Source organism: Macaca mulatta, chromosome 15 (assembly GCF_049350105.2).
Source record: "Macaca mulatta isolate MMU2019108-1 chromosome 15, T2T-MMU8v2.0, whole genome shotgun sequence".
NCBI classification, from domain to species: domain Eukaryota; kingdom Metazoa; phylum Chordata; class Mammalia; order Primates; family Cercopithecidae; genus Macaca; species Macaca mulatta.
The window spans coordinates 127,099,223-127,124,473 of NC_133420.1; the positions used below are offsets into that span (position 1 = coordinate 127,099,223).

The 25,251-nt window shown below is 43.2% G+C and overlaps 1 protein-coding gene across 17 annotated transcripts in view; it reads left to right on the forward strand.

Annotated features, from left to right (window-relative positions):
- Positions 1-25,251, forward strand: part of SLC35D2 (solute carrier family 35 member D2) — a 63,679-nt gene that overhangs the window by 5,497 nt on the left and 32,931 nt on the right. For 7 of the 17 annotated variants that reach the window (XM_077966520.1, XM_077966518.1, XM_077966521.1 and 4 more), the window contains 4 exons: positions 8,459-8,492; positions 12,303-12,389; positions 16,618-16,685; positions 24,186-24,257. In XM_077966520.1, coding sequence (XP_077822646.1) covers positions 12,303-12,389; positions 16,618-16,685; positions 24,186-24,257 — 227 coding nt within the window. In that variant the 5' untranslated portion in view covers positions 8,459-8,492. Of the gene's footprint in view, positions 1-1,041; positions 1,232-8,458; positions 8,493-11,123; positions 11,183-12,302; positions 12,390-16,617; positions 16,686-24,185; positions 24,258-25,251 lie in introns of all 17 variants that reach the window. The other 10 variants (XM_077966511.1, XM_077966516.1, XM_077966513.1 and 7 more) reach the window with 7 other exon arrangements.

Here is a 25,251-nt window from a genome sequence, read left to right on the forward strand (position 1 = left end):
TTTTTTTTTTTTTTTTAGAAATGGAGTCTCAATATGTTGCTCAGGCTGGTCTTGAACTCCTGGGCTCAAGTGATCCACCTGGCTTGGCCTCCTAAAGTGCTGGGATTACAGGCGTGAGCCACTGTGCGGGGTCTAGACACAGTAATTTCCAAACCTGCCCAGTAGTCTCAATCACTTGGAGAGGTTTTTTTCATAGAAGGTACTGAATTGGAATCCTCAGTAGTGGGAAGTGTAATTCTGTATCCCAAACCAAAAGCAACTCCTAATGTGCTCTTACTTTAATGAAAACCTGACTCTGTCCTGAAGATGTTGCTCCCTTCACCCCCCTTGATGGGCTGGATCTTTGCCTTACCCACCAGGCCTGGGCCAGGAGATAGGATTGGGTCCTCCTAGCTCCCAGCTACTCATGCTCTGTTGAGACTCTGGATGTGCCATCCTTTCTGTCCCCTGTGGAACGGTGCCTGAGCTTCTGGTGACTGATTCTGTAAGTCTTAGCCTTCCTCTCCACCTAGCTCAGGTCACCCTTCCTGTGGCTTCAGGGCCCACATGCTGCAGTGTCACAGTCTACTCTGGTCTCCAGCAAACTCTCTTGAACCTTGCTTTCCACGACTGCTGCCAGGACCCTCTCCTTACAAGGGTCAAAGTCAAAATAACAATGTGCAGACAAGGCTCTAAATTTAATGTTTTATTTGGGAAGAAAGAATTGCAGTGTCAGTCATCCATACAAGCTGGGTGGTCTTTGGTATGTCTGAAGAACGAAGAGAAGGTTTGAGGTTTTGCTGAAAAAGAAGAAATGTTACATACTCTGCTGGGAGAAGGTTTCTTGGTACTGTCAGGGCTTGGGGAGCTGGCAAGCAATGACTGGTGAGTGAAGGTGGTGGCAAAATTAGTCTTGGAGTTGCAGCAAGTGGTCTCAGAAGCTGGAGATAAAACTGGTTTCAGGTTACAACAAGCAGTTCCAGCAGTTGGGCTTGCAGACAATTACATTCTTGAGCAACGTTTTATACCCTGAGTGCTTTTCCTACCTGGCTACTGTTTTAGTTTGGTAGGACAACAGTGGCCCATTTCGGATGATCAACGGTAACGCGAGTAACCGCACCTCTCCAAGATCTCCAGGCTGTCCAGCTTGGCCTCCCCAGGCCTCCTCCTCACTCCCTTCTCACTGCTGTGGCTGTGCCTCCTGGCATCGTTTCCCTGCTTGGTCCGCTGCGAGCCACTCTAGGACGGACACGTGAGACTCTTTTCCTCTCACCTCCGCATGCACTTGTCTTCTGCTTGCTGCTTTCAGCACCTGAGCAGCTCTGAGTGTTGTGAGCCAAAAACCACATCCGGCTGGTGGTTTACTTTTCAATTGTCGACCCCATGGCCGGGCGCAGTGGTTCGCACCTATAATCCCAGCGCTTTGGAAGGCTGAGGTGGGTGGATCACTTGAGGTCAGGAGTTCAAGACCAACCTGGTCAGCCAACATGGTGAAACCCTGTCGCTACTGAAAATACAAAAATTAGCTGTGCCTGGTAATCCCAGCCACTCAGGAGTGCAGTGGTGTGATCTCGGCTCACTGCAACCTCTGCCTCCCAGGTCCAAGCAATTCTCCTGCCCCAGCCTCCCAAGTAGCTGGGATTACGGGCACCTACCACCACTCCTGGCTTATTTATTTATTTATTTATTTATTTATTTATTTATTTATTTTGAGTCAGAGTCTCTCTCTGTTGTTCAGACTGGAGTGCAATGGCGCGATCTTGGCCCACCGCAACCTCCACCTCCCGTGTTCAAGCAATTCTCCTGCCTCAGCCTCCCAAGTAGCTGGGATTACAGGCACCCACCACTGCGCCTGGCTAATTTTTTATTTTTTTAAAGTAGAGATGGGGTTTCACCATGTTGGCCAGGCTGGTCTCTTGGCCAGGCAGGTGTTGAACTCCTGACCTCGCGATCCACCTGCCTTGGCCTCCCAAAGTGCTGAGATTACAGGCCACTGCGCCTGGCTAATTTTTTTTTTTTTTTGAGACGGAGTCTCACTCTCACCTCGGCTGGAATGCAGTGGCTCGATCTCTGCTCACTGCAACCTCCACCTCCTGGGTTCAAGCAATTCTCCTGCCCAAGCCTCCCAAGTAGCTGGGATTACAGGGCCTGCCACTACGCCAGCTCATTTATTGTATTTTTAGTAGAGACAGGGTTTCACCATGTTGGTCAGGCTGGTCTCGAACTCCTGACCTCGTGATTCGCCTGCCTCAGCCTCCCAAAGTGCTGGGATTACAGGCATGAGCCACTGCGCCTGGCCAATTTTTGTATTTTTAGTAGAGACGGGGTTTCACCATGTTGGCCAGGCTGGTTTTGAACTCCTGACCTCAAGTGATCCACCCGCCTCGGCCTTCCAAAGTGCTGAGATTACAGGAGTGAGCTACCGCGCCTGACTCCCCAGCTAATTTTTGTATTTTTAGTAGAGACGGGGTTTTGCCATATTGGCCAGGCTGGTCTCGAACTCCTGACCTCAAGTGATCCACCTGCCTCGGCCTGTCAGAGTGCTGCGATTACAGGTGTGAACCACCACACCCAGCCAGAATCAGAAGACTCTTGAAGGAGTTCTCTTCTCATGATCTTTACTTCCTCATGTTCACATCTACAAGAACACAGTTAAAACATTGGGGATACAGAAATGAGCAAAGAAGACAATAATAATTCCCACTACCTAGAATCAATACCTTTTTTTTTTTTTTGAGATGGAGCTTTGCTTTTGTTTCCCAGGCTGGAGTACAATGGCATGATCTTGGCTCACAGCAACCTCCGCCTTCTGGGTTCAAGCAATTCTCTTGCCTCAGCCTCCTGAGTAGCTGGGATCACAGGCATGCGCCACCACGGCCAGCTAATTTTTGTATTTTTAGTAGAGATGGGGTTTCATCATGTTGGCCAGTCTGGTCTCAAACTCTTGATCTCAGGTGATCCACCTGCCTTGGCCTCCCAAAGTGCTAGGATTATAGGCGTGAGCCACTGTGCCCGGCTGACAGTACCTTTTTTAAGAAAAGTTATTCTGTTGTGATTATTATAAAGAATTCAGGTGGGCAGACTGAGGTCAGGAGTTTGAGACCAGCCTGGCCAACATGGCGAAAACACATTGCTACTAAAAATACAAAAATTAGCCAGGCATGGTGGTGGGTGCCTGTAATCCCAGCTACTTGGGAGGCTGAGGCAGGAGAATTGCTTGAACCTGGCAGGCAGAGGTTGCAGTGAGCTGAGATTGAGCCACTGCGCTCCAGCCTGGGTAACAGAGTGAGATTCCATCTCTAAAAAAAAGAGAATTCAAACAAAATAGAAATATTAGAGTGAAATTTTTAAAAAATTTACTATAATGAACATGAGGCAACAATTTCAGAAATCTTTTTGGATGGATGGATATAGATAAATAGGTGAAGACACAGTAACATAAATGAATCACTTTTTTTTTTTTTTTTTTTTTTGAGACGGAGTCTCACTCTGTCGCCCAGGCTGGAGTGCAGTGGCACGATCTCAGCTCACTGCAAACTCCGTCTCCCAGGTTCCCGCCATTCTTCTGCCTCAGCCTCCCAAGTAGCTGGGACTACAGGTACCCGCCACCACGCCCGGCTAATTTTTGTATTTTTAGTAGAGATGGGGTTTCACCGTGTTGGCGAGATGGTCTTGATCTCTTGACCTCGTGATCCGTCCACCTTGGCCTCCCAAAGTGCTGGGATTACAGGTGTGAGCTGTCGCGCCCAGGCGAGAGGCTCCAGTTTTTAAAGAAAAAAAGGACATATCAAGGGTGGGGTGATTACAAAAGTGATTTGTCAGGAATTCTCATTCGTTCGCAGAAATATCATTGGTTAGTGATTGGTTACACGTTGTTGAACTCTAGGGTGTGTGGCATTTTATGGCTATTTGGTATCGGTCTAGCGCCCACATAGCAAGTGGCTTTAAGAGGTAATTATTGAGCCAGGGGTGGTGGCTCTTGCCTGTAATTTCAGCACTTGGGAGGCCGAGGCGGGTGGATCACCTGAGGTCACAAGTTCAAGACCAGCTTGGTCAACATGGTGAAACCCCATCTCTACTAAATATACAAAAATTAGCTGGGCCTGGTTGTGGGTGCCTGTCATCCCAGCTATTCGGAAGGCTGAGGCAGGAGAATCACTTGAACCCAGGAGGCAGAAGTTGCAGTAAACCGAGATCGTGCTATTGCACTCCAGGCTGAGCAAGAGCGAAACTCCGTCTGAAAAAAAAAGAGAAAACAGCTCGGGCGCGGTGGCTCACGCCTGTAATCCCAGCACTTTGGGAGGCCGAGGTGGGCAGATCACGAGGTCAAGAGTTCGAGACCAGCCTGGCTAACATGGTGAAACCCCATTTCTACTAAAAATACAAAAAATTAGCTGGGTGTAGTGGCAGGCGCCTGTAATCCCAGCTACTCAGGAGGCTGAGGCAGGAGAATTGCTTGAACCCGGGAGGTGGAGGTTGCAGTGAGCTGAGATTGCGCCACTGTACTCCAACCTGAGTGACAGAGTGAGACTCCTTCTCAAAAAAAAAAAAAAGGTAATTATTTAGCTCAAACAGTAGTGACATGGCTGCTGTTACATTCCAGGGCCTCTCTGGGCCTGATAATTCCTTAGATAAAACGTTTCTTCTTTTCCCCCATAATCCCAGTTGTCCCAAAGACGTTTTTTATGGTTTTATGATCCGATCAAGTCTCATGCAATACATACAGGTTTGTTTTTTTAGTTTCTTTTAATGTAGAAAATTTCCCTATCCCACTCCTCGTGATAGTGACTTTTTGAAAATCCTGGACCAGTTGTTTTGTAAAATGTCCCACATTTTGGATTGTCCAGTTTACCTTTGAAGTCTCAATGAACTTATCTTCCTCTATTTTCTAACTGGAAGTCAGATCTAAAGACTTTATTTCATTTGGTTTAAACATTTTTGGCAAGAGTACTTGATATAGCTACCCTGGGAACTTCATCTTGCACCGTTATCAGGAGTGGCCGCAGCATGGGTCATGTTGGCTGCACTTGCACAGTTTTATTTAGATGGGGATTGCCGTAGCATGCGTGTATGAAATTTAGTTTTAACTGAACTGAATGGAGAAAAGAGAAGTAGAAGTTCAACTGAAAGAATTATTGACTTTCAAATATGTTTCTTCACTACAAGGATTAATATGTCTTAAAAGATCCCTCTAAATGTAAGAGGTGTAAGATCAATAAAAAATATTAAAAAGCTAAAGTCATTGAGTTTCTTTTAGATCCAGTGTTTCAAATTTTTTTTTTTTTTTTTTTTTTTTTTTTAAGACAGCGTCTTGCTCTGTCACCCAGGCTGGAGTGCCGTGGCATGATCTCAGGTCACTGCAGCCTCTGCCTCCCAGGTTCAAGCGATTCTCCTTCCTCAGTCTCCCGAGTAACTGGGATTACAGGTGTGTGCCACCGCATCTGGCTAATTTTTGTATTTTTTGGTAGAGATGGGGTTTCACCATGTTGTCCAGGCTGGTCTCAAACTCCTGACCTCAGGTGATCCACCCGCCTTGGCCTCCCAAAGTGCTGGGATTACAGGCGTGAGCCACCGCATCTGGCCTATAGAGTAGTTTAATAACTCAGTAAGGTGGTTCAACTTATAGAATAGAATTCAATATAAAGTTATGGAATCTAGTCTTCTAAATTCCAGGCCTAGTAACTAGCCCTGTATGGTGGTGGTTGTCTGTCTCCCAGATCGATTTATCATTTACGGTTGTTTTCGTCTGTGTGCACTACGATCGCCTCAGGTGTCGGTAACTGCATTTGCAGCAGTCGCCTTGTAGCTCCTGGTTGTTTTAAACGTATTTCCTTATGTGGCAGTTAGGTTGTTTGGTCTTAGTTGGTTTCCTTAGGTCTGCAATGCTTTCTTTTAATCTCCTTTGACTGTCATATCAATTCAACGTTGAGCTTTTGTTTTATTGGTTTTATTTTTTCTGAGATGTTCTATGGCCTGAAGCAATTAGCAAGACTTCCTTCTCTTCCATGCCTTAAATGTTCTTCTAGGCTGGGCTCTTTGATTTATCTTCGGTGAGCCTTTTTGTTGTTGTTTTACTGTTTGTTTATTTTTTTCAATTTATTTATTTTTTTGGAGACAGAGCCTTGCTCTGTCGCCCAGGCTGGAGGGCAGTGGCACAATCTCGGCTCACTGCAACCTCTGCTTCCTGGGTTCAAGTGATTCTCATGCCTCAGCCTTCCGAGTAGTTGGGATTACAGGTGCCCGCCACCACGCCCGGCTAATTTTTTGTTTTTTAGTAGAGATAGGGTTTCACCATGTTGACGAGGCTGGTCTCGAACTCCTCACCTCAGGTGATCTTGCCTCGGCCTCCCAAAGTGTTGAGATTATAGGCATGAGCCACCGCTCCCAGCCAGGTGACCCTTTTTGTTGTTGTTTTACTGTTTGTTTATATTGTTGCCTTGTGATTTTGCTTCATGTTACTGGTTGTATTCTCAGAGGCGTAGGAAGTATGTTGGGAAGTGATGCTAGGAGGCAGAATCAGGCAGAGGGAGAAGTCGGGCTTTGAGGCAGTCACAGCAAAGGCCTCATCCCAGGGGCTCTTGAGTGGTACTGGCTCTGTAGAGCTGTCCTGAATTGGGGCAGGGGTGTAGCTGTTATACTCCTGCAGAGACCAACAGTTAAAATGCAGGCCATGCTCAGGGAGTGGACATGCTACTATCAGGCAGCTTTCTGCAGCAGAGGACCCAGCTGTGGAATGGTTGCTTCCGTGTGGAAGGGAGTATATGGGTGGCATGACCCAGCACTGACTAGAATTAATTTTATTTGCATGGTGGTACTGTCCAGCCATTCATTCTGTTTTCTCTGATAAGGTAGGTTTGTTCTTTATTCTCTTCTTAGCCTGTCTGAGATAGGTGAGTTTCCCTTCCGACATACAGATGGAGGGCTGAGTTTTGTGGGGTATTCCAGCTTTGTGAGTAGCCTGAGAAATGACTGGGAGCCAGTGAAGGGTTGAGCCAGTGCAGGTGCGGTCCTGCCTTGTTAAATATGATGTGAGGTAGGGGTCAGGAGTCTGCATGCAAATCACCCAGTGCCGTTTGCTAAAAGATTGTCTTTTCCCCACTGCTCTGCAGCGTCATCTATGTCATAAATTGTCATAAATCAGGTGTCTGTACATGCGTGTCCCTGTCTTGACCTGTGTTCTTTTCCATTGTCCCATTGGTTTATCTTTGTGTAAATACCACACAGTCTCATTTATTGTAATTTGAAAATGAATCCTGACATCCATTAGAGTCATTCCTCTGACTTTGTTTATCTTCAGGATTGTCTTGGGTGATATGTTTGTGATCTTTGCCTTTCTTTTCATTCAGCTTTAGGATCAGATTGTCAGTTTCCACAGAATATCTGCTGATATTTCTGCTGAGATTGCACTGATTCTATAAATAAGTTCGGGGATAATGGACCTCACTACAATATTGAGTTTCCAACCCATGACCTTTATTTAGATCTTTAATTTTGAGAATATTGGTGTATACTTTTTTATACAGATGCCTTTCTTGCAAATCTTTGATTAGATTTGTTCCTGGGCATATTATCCTTTAAAACTAATATAATGAATCACTATGTAGCCCTTACCCAGTGTCCACAACCTTGCTGCATTAGTATCCCTCTCCCACTCACTCCACCATCGCCCCCCAGAGTATTTTGAAGTAAATTAAAAATATATCATGTTTAGCTGGGCACAGTGGCTCCTGCCTACAATCCCAGCCTGTTGGGAGGCCGAGGCGGGCAGATCATTTGAGGTCAAGAGTTTGAGACCAGCCTGGCCAACATGGTGAAACTCTGTTTCTACTAAAAATTACAAAAATTAACCAGGCGTGGTGGTGCACGCCTATAGTCCCAGCTACTCGGGAGGCTGAGGCAGGAGAATCGCTTGAACCCGGGAGGCGGAGGTTGCAGTGAGCTGAGACCGTGCCACTGCACTCCGGCCTGGGTGACAGAGTGAGACTCCATCTCTCTCTCTCTCTCTCTCTCTATATATATATATGTATATACACACACACTGATATACATATATATAGAGAGAGAGACAGAGAGATGGAGCATAATATATATATATTATATATATGCATATGTATGTAATGTTTAGCTGGGTGTGGTGGCATGCCTCTGCGGTCCCAGCTACTAGGGAGGCGGAGGTGGAAGGATGGCTTGAGCCACCACACCACTGCACTCCAGCCTGGGTGGCAGGAAGCTGAGGTGGGAGCATCTTCTGAGCCCAGAAGGTTGAGACTCCAATGAGTCATGTTTACACCACTGCATTCCAGCCTGGGCAACAGAGCAAGACACTGTCTTAAAAAGAAAAAAAAAAAGAATTAAATGAAAAGTGAACCATTTGATACATTTTCATTTTCTCAGAGTTTTTAATAACTTGTCGTTATTTATTATGTACTATCTTCAGATTTTTATATTTGCTCAACTGATTCATTGTTCTTCTTTGTAGTTTCCCATCACCAATTTTCCTTGGAATTGGACAGGTGAGTGAAAAAAAATAGAATTAACCTCTTATTTTGTCATCAGTGTTCATAATGACATTTTAAGTCCTTTTGTTTAAAGCTGTGGTTGCAAATTTATTCAGCTGGCAGAGGACCAGAGGGTCATGGTACTCCTGGTGAGACAACAGGACATATTGACACTTTATTTCAGTCTACAATTTAAGAACAATTGTATTTATGGGAAAAACAGCTTCTTATTTTAAGTTCCTTAACTGAATTTAATTACTGTAAAGCAGGGGGCTACGAGGCTCAGAGCCTCCAAGGCCTGGCGGGTAACACATGAGTTGATGAGGACTGGGTGGGAGAGAATGCTTGTCCCACTTAAAGTGTCAGCTTGATACTCAGTTTAAGCCATTGTGCCTGATAGGAAAAGGGTTGGGAGGTGGGACCCACCATGCTGCCCTTATTATTAGCATCAGAAGGTTTTCAAGAGAAAGAGAGTTTGAATTTTTTTTTTTTTTTTGAGACGGAGTTTTGCTCTTGTCGCCCAGGTTGGAGTGCAATGGCACTATGTCGACTCACCGTGACCTCTGCCTCCCAGGTTCAAGAAATTCTTCCAGCTCAGCCTCCCAAGTAGCTGGGATTACAGGCAGCTGCCACCACGGCCAGCTATTTTTGTATTTTCAGTAGAGATGGGTTTTTGCCATGTTGGTCAGGCTGGTCTCGAACTCTTGACTCTAGCGATCCGCCCGCCTTGGCCTCCCAAAATGCTGGGATTACAGGTGTGAGCCGCCGCGCTCGGCTGAGAGTTTGAGTTTTTACATAAAGTCTTCAAACTTGTACATGCTGGCAACAGATTCAAATTTTTACAAAACTCCCTATGTGCTAAACAAAACATGTTTGCAGTTTGCTTCCTGGAGTTTGTGATTTTTGCTCTGAAGTACATGGATGAGCTTGGGTAAACCTGTTCAAACTATGCCCATTTGGCAGTTTCTGAAATTTCCCATTTATGTTAATTTGTGACTGTTTATTCTTGTGGTTATATACTGGTGATTTCCAGATAAATAGTAACAGACCACAATGTTTTTTGTTTGTTTTGATTTTGATTTAATTCATAGAGGGAAAAGCTTAACATTATGAAAATAGTATCTGTTAACTAAATTTTTAATTGTGAATCTGGGTAAACATTCTTCTTTTTTTTTTTTTTTTGAGACTGAGTCTCACCCTGTCACCCAGGCTGGAGTGCAATGGCGTGATCTCGACTCACTGTAACCTCTGCCTCCTGGGTTCAAGTGATTCTCCTGCCCCAGCCTCCCAAGTAGCTGGGATTACAGGTGCACACCACCATGCCCAGCTAATTTTTTGTATCTTTAATAGAGACAGGGTTTTACTATGTTGTCCATGTTGATCTCGAACTCCTGACCTCGTGATCCACACACCTTGGCCTCCCAAGGTGCTAGGATTACAGGCATGAGCCACTGCGCCTGGCCAAATAAACATTATTCTGATTAAATGTCTTGCTAATAAATACCTCTTTGCAACATCATTTTAGGGAGAAGCAATTATAACAAGAATTTTCTTAGAGTAAAAAAATTATCTTTATATTTCAGTGTAAAAATATTAGAAAAAAGCATGTTAAAAAAAAAAAAAAAGATCAGGCCAGGCACGGTAGCTCAGGCCTATAATCCTAGCACCTTGGGAGGCCGAGGTGGGTGGATCACTTGAAGTCAATAGTTTGAGACCAGCCTGGACAACATGGTGAAACTCAGTCTCTACTAAAAATAAAAAAAATAGCCGGAAATTGCTTGAACATTCACCGGGAGGCAGAGGTTGCAGTGAGCCAAGATTGCACCACTTCACTCCAGCCTGGGTGACAAGCAAGACTCTGTCTCAAAAAAAAAAAAAAATTCAGTGATAAGGTGCCCTTTGTAGTCTCTAAGTGAAATAAATTACTCTTTAACCCAGTGGCTTATACCCAAAGGTAAAGCCTTTCTGATTTGCAATTTGTTGAGGTAAGAGGCCAGTTAGACCTAATTTTAAAAGTCCGAATTACATTTATTTTAAGTAAGTGTTGGTATATTTATTTTATTATTTTTTTTTTTCCTTCTTTCTTTTTTTTTTTTTTTTGACAGTGTCTGGCTATGTTGCCCAGGCTGGAGTGCAGTGGTGTGATCTTGGTTCACTGTACCCTTCACTTCCTGGGCTCAAGTGATCCTCCTGCCTCAGCCTTTCAAGTAGCTGGGCTACAGGCATGCACCACCACACTGACTAATTTGTGTATTTTTTGTAGTGATAGGGTTTCACCATGATGCCCAGGCTGGTCTTGAACTTCTGGGCTCAAGCGGTCTGCCCACCTTGGCCTCCAAAGTGTTGGGATTATGGGCGTGAGCCACTGCGCCTGGCCAATGTTATTGTATTTCTTTAAAAATTATAAAGCGAGGCATAAGTACAAAGTACAGTTATAATTCAGGGTGGGCTTAATTACATAAATATATGATAAGTATAAAGTTTGTAAACTCAGGAGCAAGGTATAGGATTATAATCATGTTGAAGGAGTCTTAAATTTTTGCATCCTAATATGGAGAGAATTGAGTAAGTTCTACAACTTGCATGAAAGATGATGTTAAACTTTTATTTCATAATAATGATATGGAGTATTTCCAATATGCCTAGGGCACTCCAGATTAAGAGGATTTGATGAGACATTTTTGCTATGCCAGCTGGATTGAAAAGTAAATCTGTCTTTAAACTTTTTTCCCTCTTTGTTGGTCTTCTGTCTTATGGAAATAATGGACTTGTTAAAAAATATGCCTAGGAGTAGAGTTTCTTTTAAAAGGATGTTCTCGTGCCTTTATGGGGGAAGGTGACCGTATGTTTAGTATGTGGGAAATATGGTCCAGGATCAATGTGTCACCTCACTGACTGTGATCGCTTTTGCACATTTGTCACTGTCAGGGAGACCATTCCCTTTCTCGCTCTCCCACAGTTCCATTCCTAGAGCCCTTTGAGATAATGTGTGTGTGTATGTGTAAGTGTATTGGAGATTATACTTTTTTTTTTGAGAGAGAGTCTTGCTCTGTCTCCCAGGCTGGAGTGCAGTGGCATGATCATGGCTCACTGCAGCCTTGACTTTCCAGGCTCAGGTGATCCTCCCACCTCAGTATCCTGAATAGCTGGGACCACAGATCACCAAGACTGGCTAATTTTTTGTATTTTTTTGTAGAGATGGGTTTTCACCATGTTGCTTAGGCTGGTCTTGAACTCCTAGGCTCAAGTGATCTTCCTGTCTCGGCTTCCCAAAGTGCTGGGATTACAGGCGTGAGCCATGGCACCCAACCGATATTACCTTTTTTTTTTTTTTTTTTTTTTTTTTGAGACAGTGGTGTGATCTTGGCTCACTGCAACCTCGGCCTCTCAGGTTCAAGCAATTCTCCTGCTTCAGCCTCCTGAGTAGCTGAGTAAACATTCTGCGTCTGCCAGCATGCCCAGCTAATTTTTGTTTTTTAGTAAAGACAGGGTTTCATCATGTTGGCCAGGCTGGTCTTGAACTCCTGACCTCAAGTAATCCACCCATCTTGGCCTCCCAAAGTGCTGGGATTATAGCTGTGAGCCACCGTGCCCTGCCCAACATTACGTTTTTTGCCTAGAGTTCTGATGGAATCTGTACTGTGGCAAGAAAAACAATTTTAATATTCTAAGAAATAGTTATTTTTTTCTGGAACCTAGAAAATGAATTTTTTGCTGTATTTCTTTTTGATGAATGTGTTTTCTTCTGATGAGGTCATTGCACCTCAATCAATCTTTGCAGATATTTTGCTGAAGTTTCTCTCTCCCCTTTTCTCTTTTCTTCAGATGGCAGCCACCATAATGATACTATATGTGTCCAAGCTAAACAAAATAATTCACTTCCCTGATTTTGATAAGAAAATTCCTGTAAAGGTATGTAATGAAAAGTATATGTGACTGTGATAGAAGATGTGAAAATACACATTGATTTTAGAGTACAGGTCCATTTCTATACACACTGTACTTCCTGCCTGCGCTGGATATAAACTTCTTTTTTTGTTTGAGATGGACTCTCGCTCTGTCGCCCAGGCTGGAGTGCAATGGTGCGATCTTGGCTCACTGGAATCTCCGCCTCCTGGGTTCAAGTGATTCTTGTGCCTCAGCCTCCTGAGTAGGTGGGATTACAGGTGCCTGCCACCATGCCCAGCTAATTTTTTTGTGTGTGTGTATTTTTAGTAGAGATGGGGTTTCACCATGTTGGTCAGGCTGGTCTCAAACTCCTGACCTCAAGTGATCCACCCACCTTGGCCTCCCAAAGTGCTCGGATTACAGGTGTGAGCCACTGTGCCTGGTCAAGAAACTTTTTAGTGAAGATTGTATATCGCTTAGTTGTCCATTTATGTAATGCATATAGTAGTAAAAGTATGTGCTTAACAACTGACATCAAATCAATGAATATTGTATGTCTTCTGAAGTGAGAGAACTCTAAATTAGGGATTGGCAAACTTTTTGGTAAAGGGTCAGACCATCTCTTGTAATTATTCACCTCTGCCACTGTACCATGAAAGTAGCCCTTGATGACATTGAAATGGGTTGATGTTCATGTGTTCCAATAAAACTTTATTTACATAAATAAGAGCTGGGCTGGATTTGGGCCCTCGTTTACTGATTTCTGTTTTCGTTTTATCCTGGCCTGACAAAAGCTGTGAGTGGAATTAAGAATGCAATTTGATATACATAGAAATATGCAGTTTTTTCCATCCTGGAACTAGAAACAGAAAATCTGCCATTACTTCCTGGACTGTGGAATGGAACTAACATTTGTTGAACAGTTGCTGGGTTCCAGACATTAGGTCAGGCATTTTAATTCTTAGACCAGTCCCATACAACAGGTGGTATTAAATGGATTATGACAGCATTTAGGTTTAAATCAGACTGTCAGTTCCCTGAGGGTGAGGACCTCATGTGGCTGGTTTGCTGCCTTTCTCTAATGCTTGGAAAAATGCCAGCATCTAGCCCTGGATTATTTATCAGACAGACTAAAGAAGCACATGCTTACAGCATCAGTAATCAGGGGATCCCAGTGTGGTGGCTCACGCCTATAATCCCAGCAACTTGGGAGATCAAGGCAGGAGGATTGCCTGAGGCCAGGAGTTGGAGGTCAGTGTGGGGAACATAGTAAGACGTTGTCTCAAAAAAAAAAAAAAAAAAAAAAACAGGTGCGGTGGCTCATGCCTGTAACCCCAGCACTTGGGAGACTGAGGCAGGCGGATCACGAGGTCAAGAGATTGAGACCAGCTTGGCCAACATGGTGAAACCCCGTCTCTAATAAAAATAAAAAAAAATTAACTGGGCATGGTGGCACACACCTGTAGTCCCAGCTACTCAGGAGGCTGAGGCAGGAGAATCGCTTGAACCTGGGAGGCAGAGGTTGCAGTAAGCCAAGGTCATGCCACTGCACTCCAGCCTGGGCAACAGAGTAAGGCCTCATCTAAAAAAAAAAAAAAAAAAAAATTCAGGGACATCCAGAAAAAGAGAAAAATAAAAGGTTGAAGTATATGAAAGCTGTCAACCTAATCATCATGAGAAAAACCAGAATATTACTGGGCTTACTTACTCTTATTTTATCTTATAGTATAATTTTAAAACATTTTAAAATGGTAAAATCTATACATAGAGAAAAAGGCATCCTATTTGAATGTGTAATTGAATGACTAATTACCCTTGTAAACCATTACTTAGGTCATGAAATGGGATCACAAAGTCTTCCTTACCCACTATCCTAACTTTTCTAACAATAATTTTCTTGCTTTCTTTGTAGTTTTTCTAAATCTGGATGCATCCCTAAATTCTTTTTTTTTGAGACGGAGTTTTGCTCTTGTTGCCCAGGTTGGAGTGCAACTCAGCTCAGTGCAACCTCCAACTCCCAGGTTCAAGCGATTCTCCTGCCTCAGCCTCCTGAGTAGCTGGGATTATAGGCATGTACTACCATGCCCCACTAATTTTGTATTTTTAGTAGAGATGGGGTTTCTCCATGTTGGTCAGGCTGGTCACGAACTCCCAACCTCAGGTGATCCGCCCACATTAGCCTCCCAAAGTGCTGGGATTACAGGCTTGAGTCACCGCACCCAGCCACATCCCTAAATTCTATAGTCTCGCTTTACCTGCTTTTGAACTTGAGATAAAGGGGATCTAACTCTATGTTCTTTTGTATCTGGCTTCTTTCACTTAATATTATGATAGTGAAATTCATCCGTGTTGTGTGTGGCTGTATTCTTTTATTTTCATCGTATGAATATATCACAATTTACTTATCTGTTCTATTATTCATGGTAATTTGGATATTTCCAGTTTGGGGGCTAGAAAAATAAAAAGTACCACCCTGAACATACTTAAAAGTTGGACCCTGGCATCCATGTGTTAGCTGGGGCTGCCATAGCAAAATACCCCTGGCCAGGTGGCTTCAACAACAGAAATGGATGTCCTCGCAGTTCTGGAGGCTGGAAGTCCAGGACCTAGGTGCTGGCAGGGTTGACTTCCGGTGAGGCTTTGCTTCCTGGCTTACAGACAGCCACCTTCTCACTGTGCCCTCAATGGTCTTTCCTCCGTGTGTGCACTCCTGGTATCTCTTCCACTTCTTTTTCTTTCTGTTTTTATTTTCATTTTTATTATTATTTTGAGACAGGGTCTAGCTCTGTCACCCAGGCTAGAGTGCAGTGGTATATCCACAGCTCACTGCAACCTCAAACTCGTGGGCCCAAGTGATCCTCCTGCCTCAGCCTCCCAAGTAGCTGGGACTACAAGCATTTGTTACCATGCCTTGCTAATTAAATTTTTTTTTTTGTAGAGACAAGGTCTCACTATGTTGCCAGGGCTGGTGTTGAACTCCTGGGCTTAAGCTGTCTTCCTCTGTCGGCCTCCCAGAGTGTTACAATTACAGGTGTGAGCCACCGTGCCTGGCCTCTTCTCTTCATATAGGGACACCAGTCTTGTTGGGCTAGGGCTCTACCACTATGCCCTCATGTAACCTGACTTCCCTTGGTTAAGACCTCATCTCCAAATACAGTCACATTGGGGATTAAGGCTTCAACATGTGAATGTGGGGAAAAACAAGATTCAGTTCATAACAGTGCCTATGAGTGAGGAATGTGTCTATCAGGGAGTGGAACTGCTGGCCCTGGGGCATGCATATCTTCAGCTTCAATCTGTAAAGTTGAACAGTTCTTCTTGGTGGCTGTACCAGTTCACCTTCTGACAAGTGTGCATGAAAGTCCCTGTTGCTTCACATTCTTGGTATGTGAGTCATATTACATTTTGCTAATCTGGGTTGGGTGAGGTGGCTCACACCTGTAATCCCAGCACTTTGGGAGGCTGAGGCAGGCAGATCACCTGAGACCAGGAGTTCAAGACCATCCTGGCCACCATGGCAAAACCCCATCTCTACTAAAAATACAAAAAATTAGCCGGGCATGGTGGCGGGTGCCTGTAACCCCAGCTTGGGATTACAGGAGACTCAGGAGACTGAGGCAGGAGAATTGCTTGAACCTGGGAGGCGGAGGTTGCAGTGAGCCAAGATCATACCATTGCATTCCAGCCTGGACAATAAGAGCAAAACTCTGTCTCAAAAATAAATAAATGCATCAATAAATAAATTTTACTAATCTGGTGGGTGTGTTGTGACATCTTATGGGCTTTAATTTGCATTTCCCTGATGACCAGTGGGGAGGAGCCTCTTTTCTTTTTCTTTTTTTTTTTGAGATGAAGTCTTGCTCTATCGCCCAAGCTGGAGTGCAGTGGCGCGATTTTGGCTCACTGCAACCTCTGCCTCCCGGGTTCAAGCAATTCTCCTGCCTCAGCCTCCTGAGTAGCTGGGACTACAGACGTGTGCCACCACCCCCAGCTAATTTTTGTATTTTTAGTAGAGATGGGGTTTCGCTATGTTGGTCAGGCTGGTCTCAAACTCCTGACCTTGTGATCCACCTGCCTTGGCCTCCCAAAGTGCTGGGATTATAGGCGTGAGCCACCATGCCGCACCAAAATCATTTTTTAAATGTCTGTTTCAATATCCTCTCTGGCGAAGTATCTGTCACCATTTTTATATGTGAAGGAAAATGCTTATTGGAGTTCTAACCAAATATTCATTCTTTTTTTTTTATTGAAGCTGTTTCCTCTGCCTCTCCTCTACGTTGGAAACCACATAAGTGGATTATCAAGCACAAGTAAATTAAGGTAGAGTGTGGGATAATGGCTAGTTCCTCACCTCTGTGCTGCCAATGTTACAAAGACTAAGTTTGATTTTGCCATTGATAGTGCTTCTACTATATATAGAAGATAATAATATTCAGTAATTTAAGAAAGTAAGGTGGAGTTTTGAGTTTAATTGGCCAATGATTTTAGGAATGTTAAAAAGCTTATTTTTTTAAATTATTTTCAAGCCTGAACATAGAATATGAGAGCTGTAGACATTAAGGTAGAGAAGGTCTGATTCATCCAGGTACGACTGTTGGTATGAATATGATTTTGTGTGACTTTTGGTTTCGTCTCCGTTTTATAAGAGCAGGAACATCTCCTCAGGCTTGGGGTAGACCAGGTTTGGTGCAGGGAAGAATAAATGACAGACATTTTCAAGTGTGTGCTGTATACATTTGAAATTTGCATCTGCATTTATTTCAGGGTCTTTTTTTTTTTTTTTTGAGATGGAGTCTCACTCTGTCACCCAGGTTGGAGTGCAGTGGCATTATCTTGACTCACGGCAGCCTCCACCTTCCGAGTTCAAGTGATTCTCTAGCCTCAGCCTCCCAAGTAGCTGGGATTACAGGCATGCGCCAACACGCCTGGCTAAGTTTTGTACTTTTAGTAGAGATGGAGTTTCACCATGTTGGCCAGGCTAGTCTTGAACTCCTGACCTCACGTGATCCATCTGCCTCGGCCTCCCAAAGTGCTGGTATTACAGGTCTGAGCCACTGTGCCCGGCCTATTTCAGGGTCTTTTGATTATGGGGCACATAATACCTTATCCTTCTTGGAATGCTATTAAATGGATCAATTTCACTGTTAATGATTTTAAGGGTTTGATATCTTTTTTGAGACGGAGTCTTGCTCAGTCACCCAGGCTGGAGTGTAGTGGTGCGATCTTGGCTCACTGCAACCTCTACCTCTTGGGTTCAAGCGATTCTCCTGCCTCAGCCTCCCAAGTAGCTGGGATTCCACGCCTGCCACCATGCCCAGCTAATTTTTGTATTTTTAGTAAAGACAGAGTTTTACCGTGTTGGCCAGGCTAGTCTTGAACTCCTGACCTCAAGTAATCCGCCCGTCTCGGCCTCCCAAAGTGCTTGACTTACAGGCATGAGCCACCACGCCCGGCCTAAACTTTTTCAATAAGGACAGGTTTTCACCACTTCATATAGGAAAAGCAGGATAAAAGCTTCCTTCCTTTATTAGTGCTCAGACTAATAAATTAGTGTCCCGACACCTTCAATGGTGACCAGGGAGGGTTGTTTTCTGTTTGTTTGTTGTTGTTTTTTCCTATCATGGATTCATGCTTTTTCATTTACTTGATACAAGTCCTTTATCAAATATGTGTTTTGCAAATATTTTTTTCCTAGTTTGTGGCTTATCTTTTTATTTTCTTAACACTGTCTTTCACAGAGCAGAAGTTTTTAATTTTAATGAAGTTCACAATCATTTTTTTTTCATGGATTATACTTCTGGTTTTGAATTTGAAACCCATCATCAAACCAAGATCATCCAAATTTTGTGTGCTATCTTCCAGAATTTTTGTAGTTTACGTTTTACATTTAGGTCTCTACAAATTTGCCTGCTCTAGACATCTCACACAAGTAGAATCGTACAGTATTTTTGCCTTTTTTGACTGGCTTATTCACTTACATCATATTTTTAGGGTTTATCCATGTTATATTAGGTGTCAGATTTTAATTCCTTTTTCAAGCTGATTAATATTCCATTGCAGGTATATATATAATATATATATTATATATGTGTGTATATATATGCATATATATGTGTATATATGTGTATATATATGTGTGTGTATATATATAACATTTTGTTTATCCATTTATAAAAATATTATTTATTTATTTTTTTGAGACAGGGTCTCGCTTTATTACCCAGGCTGGATTGCAGTGGTGCAATCACAGCTCACTGCAGCCTCACCCTGCTGGGCTCAGGTGATTCTCCTGTCTTGGTCTCCTGAGTTGCTGGGGCTACAGGTGTGCACCACCACGCCTGGCTTATTTTTATATTTTTTGTAGAGACTAGGTCTTACCATGTTGCCCAGGCTGATCTTGAACTCCTGAACTCAAGCAATCTGCCTGCTCCGGCCTCCCAAAGTGTTGGGATTACAGGAATGAGCCACTGTGCCCAGCCTGTAAAAGTTTTTAATTTTGATGAATTCCAGTTTTTCTATTTTTTCCTTTCGTTGCTTGTGCTTTTGATGTTTTATCTAAGGCTTTGCCTAACCGAAGGGTCATAAAGATTTACTTCTATACTTTCTTCTAAGAATTTTATAGTTTTAGATCCTATATCCAGGTCTTTAATACATCTCAGAGAATTAAAAATTTTTTTCTTTTAAGTAATGGGGTCTTTCTATGTTGCTGTGTTACCCAGACTCAAATGCAGTAGCTATTCACCGGTGCAGTCATGGCTCACTGTGGCCTCAAACGATTCCCCACCTCAGCCTCTCGAGTACCTGGGACTGCAGGCACATGTGACAGTACCCAGCTCTTGCGTTAATTTTTTGTATATGGTGTGAGATAGAAGTTCAAATTCATTTTTTTGCACGTGGATGTTCAGTTGTCCCAGCAGCATTTGTTGAAAAGACTGTTCTTTTTCCATTGTATTGTGTTTGCACCCTGGTTGAAAATCAATTGATCATAATTTTAAGAATGTATTTCTTGACTCTTAATTCTATTCTCTTGATTGTATATCTATCTTTATTATTATTTTTTTGAGACAGGGTCTTGCTCTGTCACCCAGGCTGGAGTGTGGTGGCACAGTCACTACTCACTGTAGCCTTGACCTCCTAGGCCCAAGCGATCCTCCCACCTCAGCCTCCCAAGTAGCTGGGACCACAGGTGTGCACCACGACACCTGGCTAATGATTATTTTAATTTTTTGTAGAGATAGCATTTCACCATGTTGCCCAGGCTGGTCTGAAACTCCTGGGCCCAAGGGATCCACCTGCCTCAGCCTCCTAAATTGCTGGGATGATTGGAGTGAGCCACCATGCCCATCTATCTATCTATCTATCTATCTATCTATCTATCTATCTATCTATCTATCTATCTATCTTTAAACCAGTACTAGCTAGTCTTGATTATTGTAACTTTGTATTAAATTTTGAAATTGGAAAGTGTAAGTACACCAACTTTGTTGTTCTTTTTCAAGATAGTTTTGATTTTTTAATTCTCTTGCATTTCCTTATTAATTTTAAAATCAGCTTGTCAATTTCTGCAAGAAAAAAAAAAAGAATAAATAAAGCCAGCTAAGATTTGATAGGGATTATGTTGAATCTGTGACTTAGTTTGTTAGTGTTGCTGTACAGGACTACCCGAGGCTGGGTAATTTATGAAGAAAAGAGGTTTGTGTGCTTCACAGTTCTGCAGGCTGTGCAAGAAGAATGGCGCCAGCATCTGCATCTGGTGAGGGCCTCAGGCTACTTCCACTCCTGGCAGAAGGGGAAGGGGAGCCAGTGTGTGCAGAGATCCCGTGGCAAGATGGGGGGTGCTATCAGGGTCCTTTAACAATCAACCTTCATGGGAACTAACAGAGTGAGAACTCACCCCCCGCCCTGCCCCAGCTGATTAATCTATCCGTGAGGAATCAGCTCTCACAGCTGAAACATTCCCCACTAGGCTCCACCTCCAACATGGGGATCTAATTTTAACATGAGGCATAAAGGGTCAGATATCCAAACTAGCAATCTGTGTATCTATTTGAAGAGCATTTTTAATAACATAAGGTTTTAATAACATAAGGTCTTTTGATCCATGAACATGGAGTGTCTTTCCATTTATTTAGGTCTTCATTACTTTCTTTTTTTAATTTAAAAATTTTCTTAGAAGGCCACATACAGTGGCTCACTTTGGGAGGCCAAGGCAGGTGGATCACCTGAGGTCAGGAGTTTGAGACTAGCCTGGCCAACATGTGAAACCCCGTCTCTACTAAAAATACAAAAATTAGCTGGGTGTGGTGGTGGACACCTGTAATCCCAGCTACCTGGGAGGGTGAGGCAGGAGAATGGCTTGAACCCAGGAGCGGAAGTTGCAGTGAGCCAAGATCGCACCATTGCATACCAGCCTGGGCGACAAGAGCGAAACTCTGTCTCAAAAAAAATTTTTTTTTTTTCTTAGAGATGGTATCTCACTCTGTTGCCCAGGTTGGAGTACAAGTGGCATGATCATAGCTCACTGCAGTAGCCTCGACCTCCTATGCTCAAGCCATCCTCCTGTCTCAGCTTCCCGAGTGACTGAGACTACAGGCATTCACTACTGTGCCCGGTTAATTTAAAAAACATATATTTTTTTGACTTGGCGTGGTGGCTTACGTCTGTAGTCCCAGCACTTTGGGAGGCCAAAGCAGATGGATCACTTGAGGTCCGGAGTTCGAGACCCGTCCTGATCAACATGGTGAAACCCCATCTATACTAAAAATACAAAAATTAGCCAGGTGTGGTAGTACACGCCTATAATCCCAGCTACTCAGGTGGCTGAGGCACAAGAATCGCTTGAGCCCAGGAGGCGGAGGTTGCAGTGAGCCAAGATCATGCCACTGCATTTCAGCCTGGCAACAGAGCAGGACCCTGCCCATGCTGGTCTCAACCTCCTGGCCTCAAGCAATTCTTCCACTTCAGCCTCCCAAAGTGCTAGGATTATAGGCATTAACCACCGCACCTGCTGGCTTCTTTAATTTTTTTTTTAAACAATGTTTTGTAGTTTTCTGCACACAAGTCTTACACTTCTTTTGTTAAAATTTTGTCTAAGAATTTTATTCTTTTTGATATTATTTTAGATGAAATTGCTTTGCTAACTTAATTTTTTTTTCTTTTGAGATGGAGTCTCGTTCTGTTGCCCAGGCTGAAGTGCAGTGGTGCAATCTTGGCTTACTGTAACCTCTGCTTCCTAGGGTCAAGCAGTTCTCCTGCCTTAGCCTCCCGAGTAACTGGGATTACAGTCACGCACCACTATGTCCAGCTAATTTTTTGTATTTTTAGTATAGGTGGGGTTTCACCATGTTGACCAGGCTGGTCTTGAACTCCTGACCTCAAGTTATCCACCCACCTCGGCCTCCCAAAGTGTTGGGATTACAGGCGTAAGCCACTGTGCCCGGCCTAATTTCATTTTTGGATTGCTCATTGCTAGTGAGCAATATTCAGAGTTGACTTTTGTATATTCGTTTTGTTTCCTGCACATTTGCTTGATTCACTTATTGTGGTTCTAATAATTTTTAAGTGGATCCCTTAGGATTTTCTGTATAGAAGATGTTCTGTACAACAAATAGAGATTTGCTTTAGTTCTTCCTTTCCAAATGAGATGTTTGTTTTTTTCTAATTGCACTGTCTAGAACCTCAAGTACAGTGTTGAATAGATACAATGGTGAGAGTGAATATCCTGGTCTTGTTCCTGATCATTAGGGGGAAAACATTCACCTTTTAACCATTATGTATACCTTATTTGCTTTTAAAAGGCATAATCTAGAATACTTTCCGAATGTAATTGAAAATATAAAACGTGTTGTTGTTGTTGCAGCTTTGAAAAATGTAGATCCAGCCAGTCTCGTAAGGCATATTTAGGTGTGAATATAAAGTTCCTGAACATTCTTTCTGCAGCTGTTCTCTGGATGCAGCATGGTTGAGAATGTGAAGCCTGTGCTGGGGTCTGGTTGGCTGAGCTGCCACTCTCCTCCTGTGCTGCTGTTCCGGCTCTGACTTTCTTTCCCTAGCTCATCGGCCGCTCAGGGTCGCATCTAGAAGCAGGTGGAGATGGGCTGGCATTTGGCAGCCCTGGCAGTCTGTTGACTATGCATTGAGCTGCATCCTGGAATCTCTGGGTGTTAGGAGTGGGTAAAAGGTTCTTAAGTATATATTTTAAGGAAATATAGCCTTATTACATAAAATTTGGGGAAGAAAATCACCCATAAATCTACCTTTTAACAGACAATTTTAAATACTCATTTTCAGCCCAGCACGGTGGCTCACGCCTATAATCCCAGCACTTTAGGAGGCTGAGGCGGGTGGATCACCTGAGATCAGGAGTTCAGGACCAGCCTGGCCAACATAGTGAAACCTCGTTTCTACTAAAAATGCAAAAATTCGCCGGGTGTGGTGGTGTAATCCCAGCTACCCGAGAGGCTGAGGCAGGAGAATCGCTTGAACCCAGGAGGTGGGGATTGCAGTGAGCTGAGATTGCACCACTGCACTCCAGCCTGGGTGACAGAGTGAAACTCTATCTCAAAATAAATAAATAAATAAATAAATAAATAAATAATCATTTGCAGCCCTTTTCTGTATATAAAATGTATCTTGTTACATTGTAGACCCTACATAGCTTTGTATCCATTTATTTTATTTAATATTAATTTTCCAATAGTATTTGTATTACAGTTATAATACCATGTTCCCTCAACTGAATGTATCATGATTTATTTAACCATTGTGATGTCTGACATTTAGGTTGTTTCTGATGTTTTTCCCACAGACACTGCAGTGAACACATTTATGCATGTGTTTTTTTCCTGTCTTTCGATTATTACCTTAGAATAAGTTTCCCAAGAAGTAATTAGGTCCAAGGTCAGAACCTTTTTTTATTATTTTGAGACAGAGGTTGCAGTGGTGCAATCTTGGCTCACTGCAACCTCTGCCTCCCGGGTTCAAGCAATTCTCCTGTTTCAACCTCCTGAGTAGCTAGGACTGCAGGTGCACACCACCATGCCTGGCTAGTTTTTGTATTTTTAGTAGAGAAGAGGTTGCACCATGTTGGCCAGGTGGTCTCAAACTCCTGACTTCAAATGATCCATCCGCCTCAGCCTCCTAAAGTGCTGGGATTACAGGCGAGAGCCACCGTGCCCAGCCGGTCAGGACTGTTTAATGACGATGCATAGGCCTGACTTGATTTGTCAAAGGATGTATCGGTTCACATCATGAAGTAGTTTCAGCATAACCTTTAGAATGGTTGGACAGAATGGTGTCTTAAATTGCCAAGTGAAGGCTGGGTGCGGTGGCTAACGCCTGTAATCCCAGCACTTTGGGAGGCTGAGGCAGGAGGATTACCTTAGGTCAGGAGTTAGAGACCAGCCTGGCCAATATGGCGAAACCCTGTCTCTTCTAAAAATACAAAAATTATCCGAGCATCATGGCGTGTGCCTGTAATCCCAGCTACTTGGGAGGCTGAGGCAGGAGAATCGCTTGAACCCGGGAGGCAGAGGTTGCAGTGAGCCGAGACAGCACCAATGCACTACAGCCTGGGCAACACAGTGAGACTCTGTCTCCAAAAATAAATAAATAAAAAATAAGTAAATAAATTGCTAAGTGAAAGTGGCATGAAATCTTTTAATCTCCATTTATTGTTATTATTTAATGTGATTTGTTAATGGTAAATGTGAAAATTAATTTGGAAAATTAGTAAGCTTAATTAAAAATGTAAAACATGTAAAAGAAAAAACCAATCAACCAACCCTTGGTGTCTGATATGCTTCACTCTTTTCCTGGCAGCCTGCCGATGTTCACCGTGCTCAGGAAATTCACCATTCCACTTACCTTACTTCTGGAGACCGTCATACTCGGGTGATTTTGTTTTTCCTCCATTCTTCCAGTGTGTCTCCCACCACTGCATTTCTTTTACCCAGCAAATTCTAGTAGCCATTGCTAGTTGGGCAATAATTTAAGGACAAATGGTTTATTCATTTAAAAGTAGTTGTGTGCTTCTGAGATTCCCTAAGAACTTAATGAGGGATTTTTTAAAAGTTGTAATTTTACCATAGACAAATAATGCATGTTTGTGGTAGAAAATCATAAGAAAGGGCCAGGCGCGGTGGCTCAAGCCTGTAATCCCAGCACTTTGGGAGGCCGAGGTGGGCGGATCACAAGGTCAGGAGATCGAGACCATCCTTGCTAAAATGGTGAAACCCCATCTCTACTAAAAATACAAAAAAATTAGCCGGGCTGGTGGCGGGCGCCTGTAGTCCCAGCTACTTGGGAGGCTGAGGCAGGAGAATGGCGGGAACCCAGGAGGTGGAGCTTGCAGTGAGCCGAGATCGCACCATTGCACTCCAGCCTGGGCGACAGAGCGAGACTCTGTCTCAACAACAAAAAAAAAAAAAAAGAAAAAAAGAAAATCATAAGAGAGAAGGAAAAAGAAACTCCAAAACAGATGTAAGCCTGTTTCCTGAGCCAGATGGAATATATACCAATTTCGGAATACAGAAGAGAAACTGTCCACGTATACATACAGGATAGGTGTGCAGGGTATGAGGGATGTCAGTTCTGATACAGTGATTATAATATCAGAAGAAATTAATTTTTATATTGTTGGTATAAAATTTCTCATGAGGATATTTAGTTTGATATCCAAAAAGTTGATTCTTGATTTTGCCGGGAGGATTATTTAGAAAGGAATTTCGGTTGGTGGTTCAGTGTTTTAAGCCCTTGTACTGAATATTATCTTAATCTTTGAATACTCACTATCAGTCCGTACAAACTAGATCCACCAGCCGGAGCGCTTCTGTGTTTTGTCCCAGTATCTCTCTAGTGAGAACAGAGAAATCAGTTTGTAATTAGA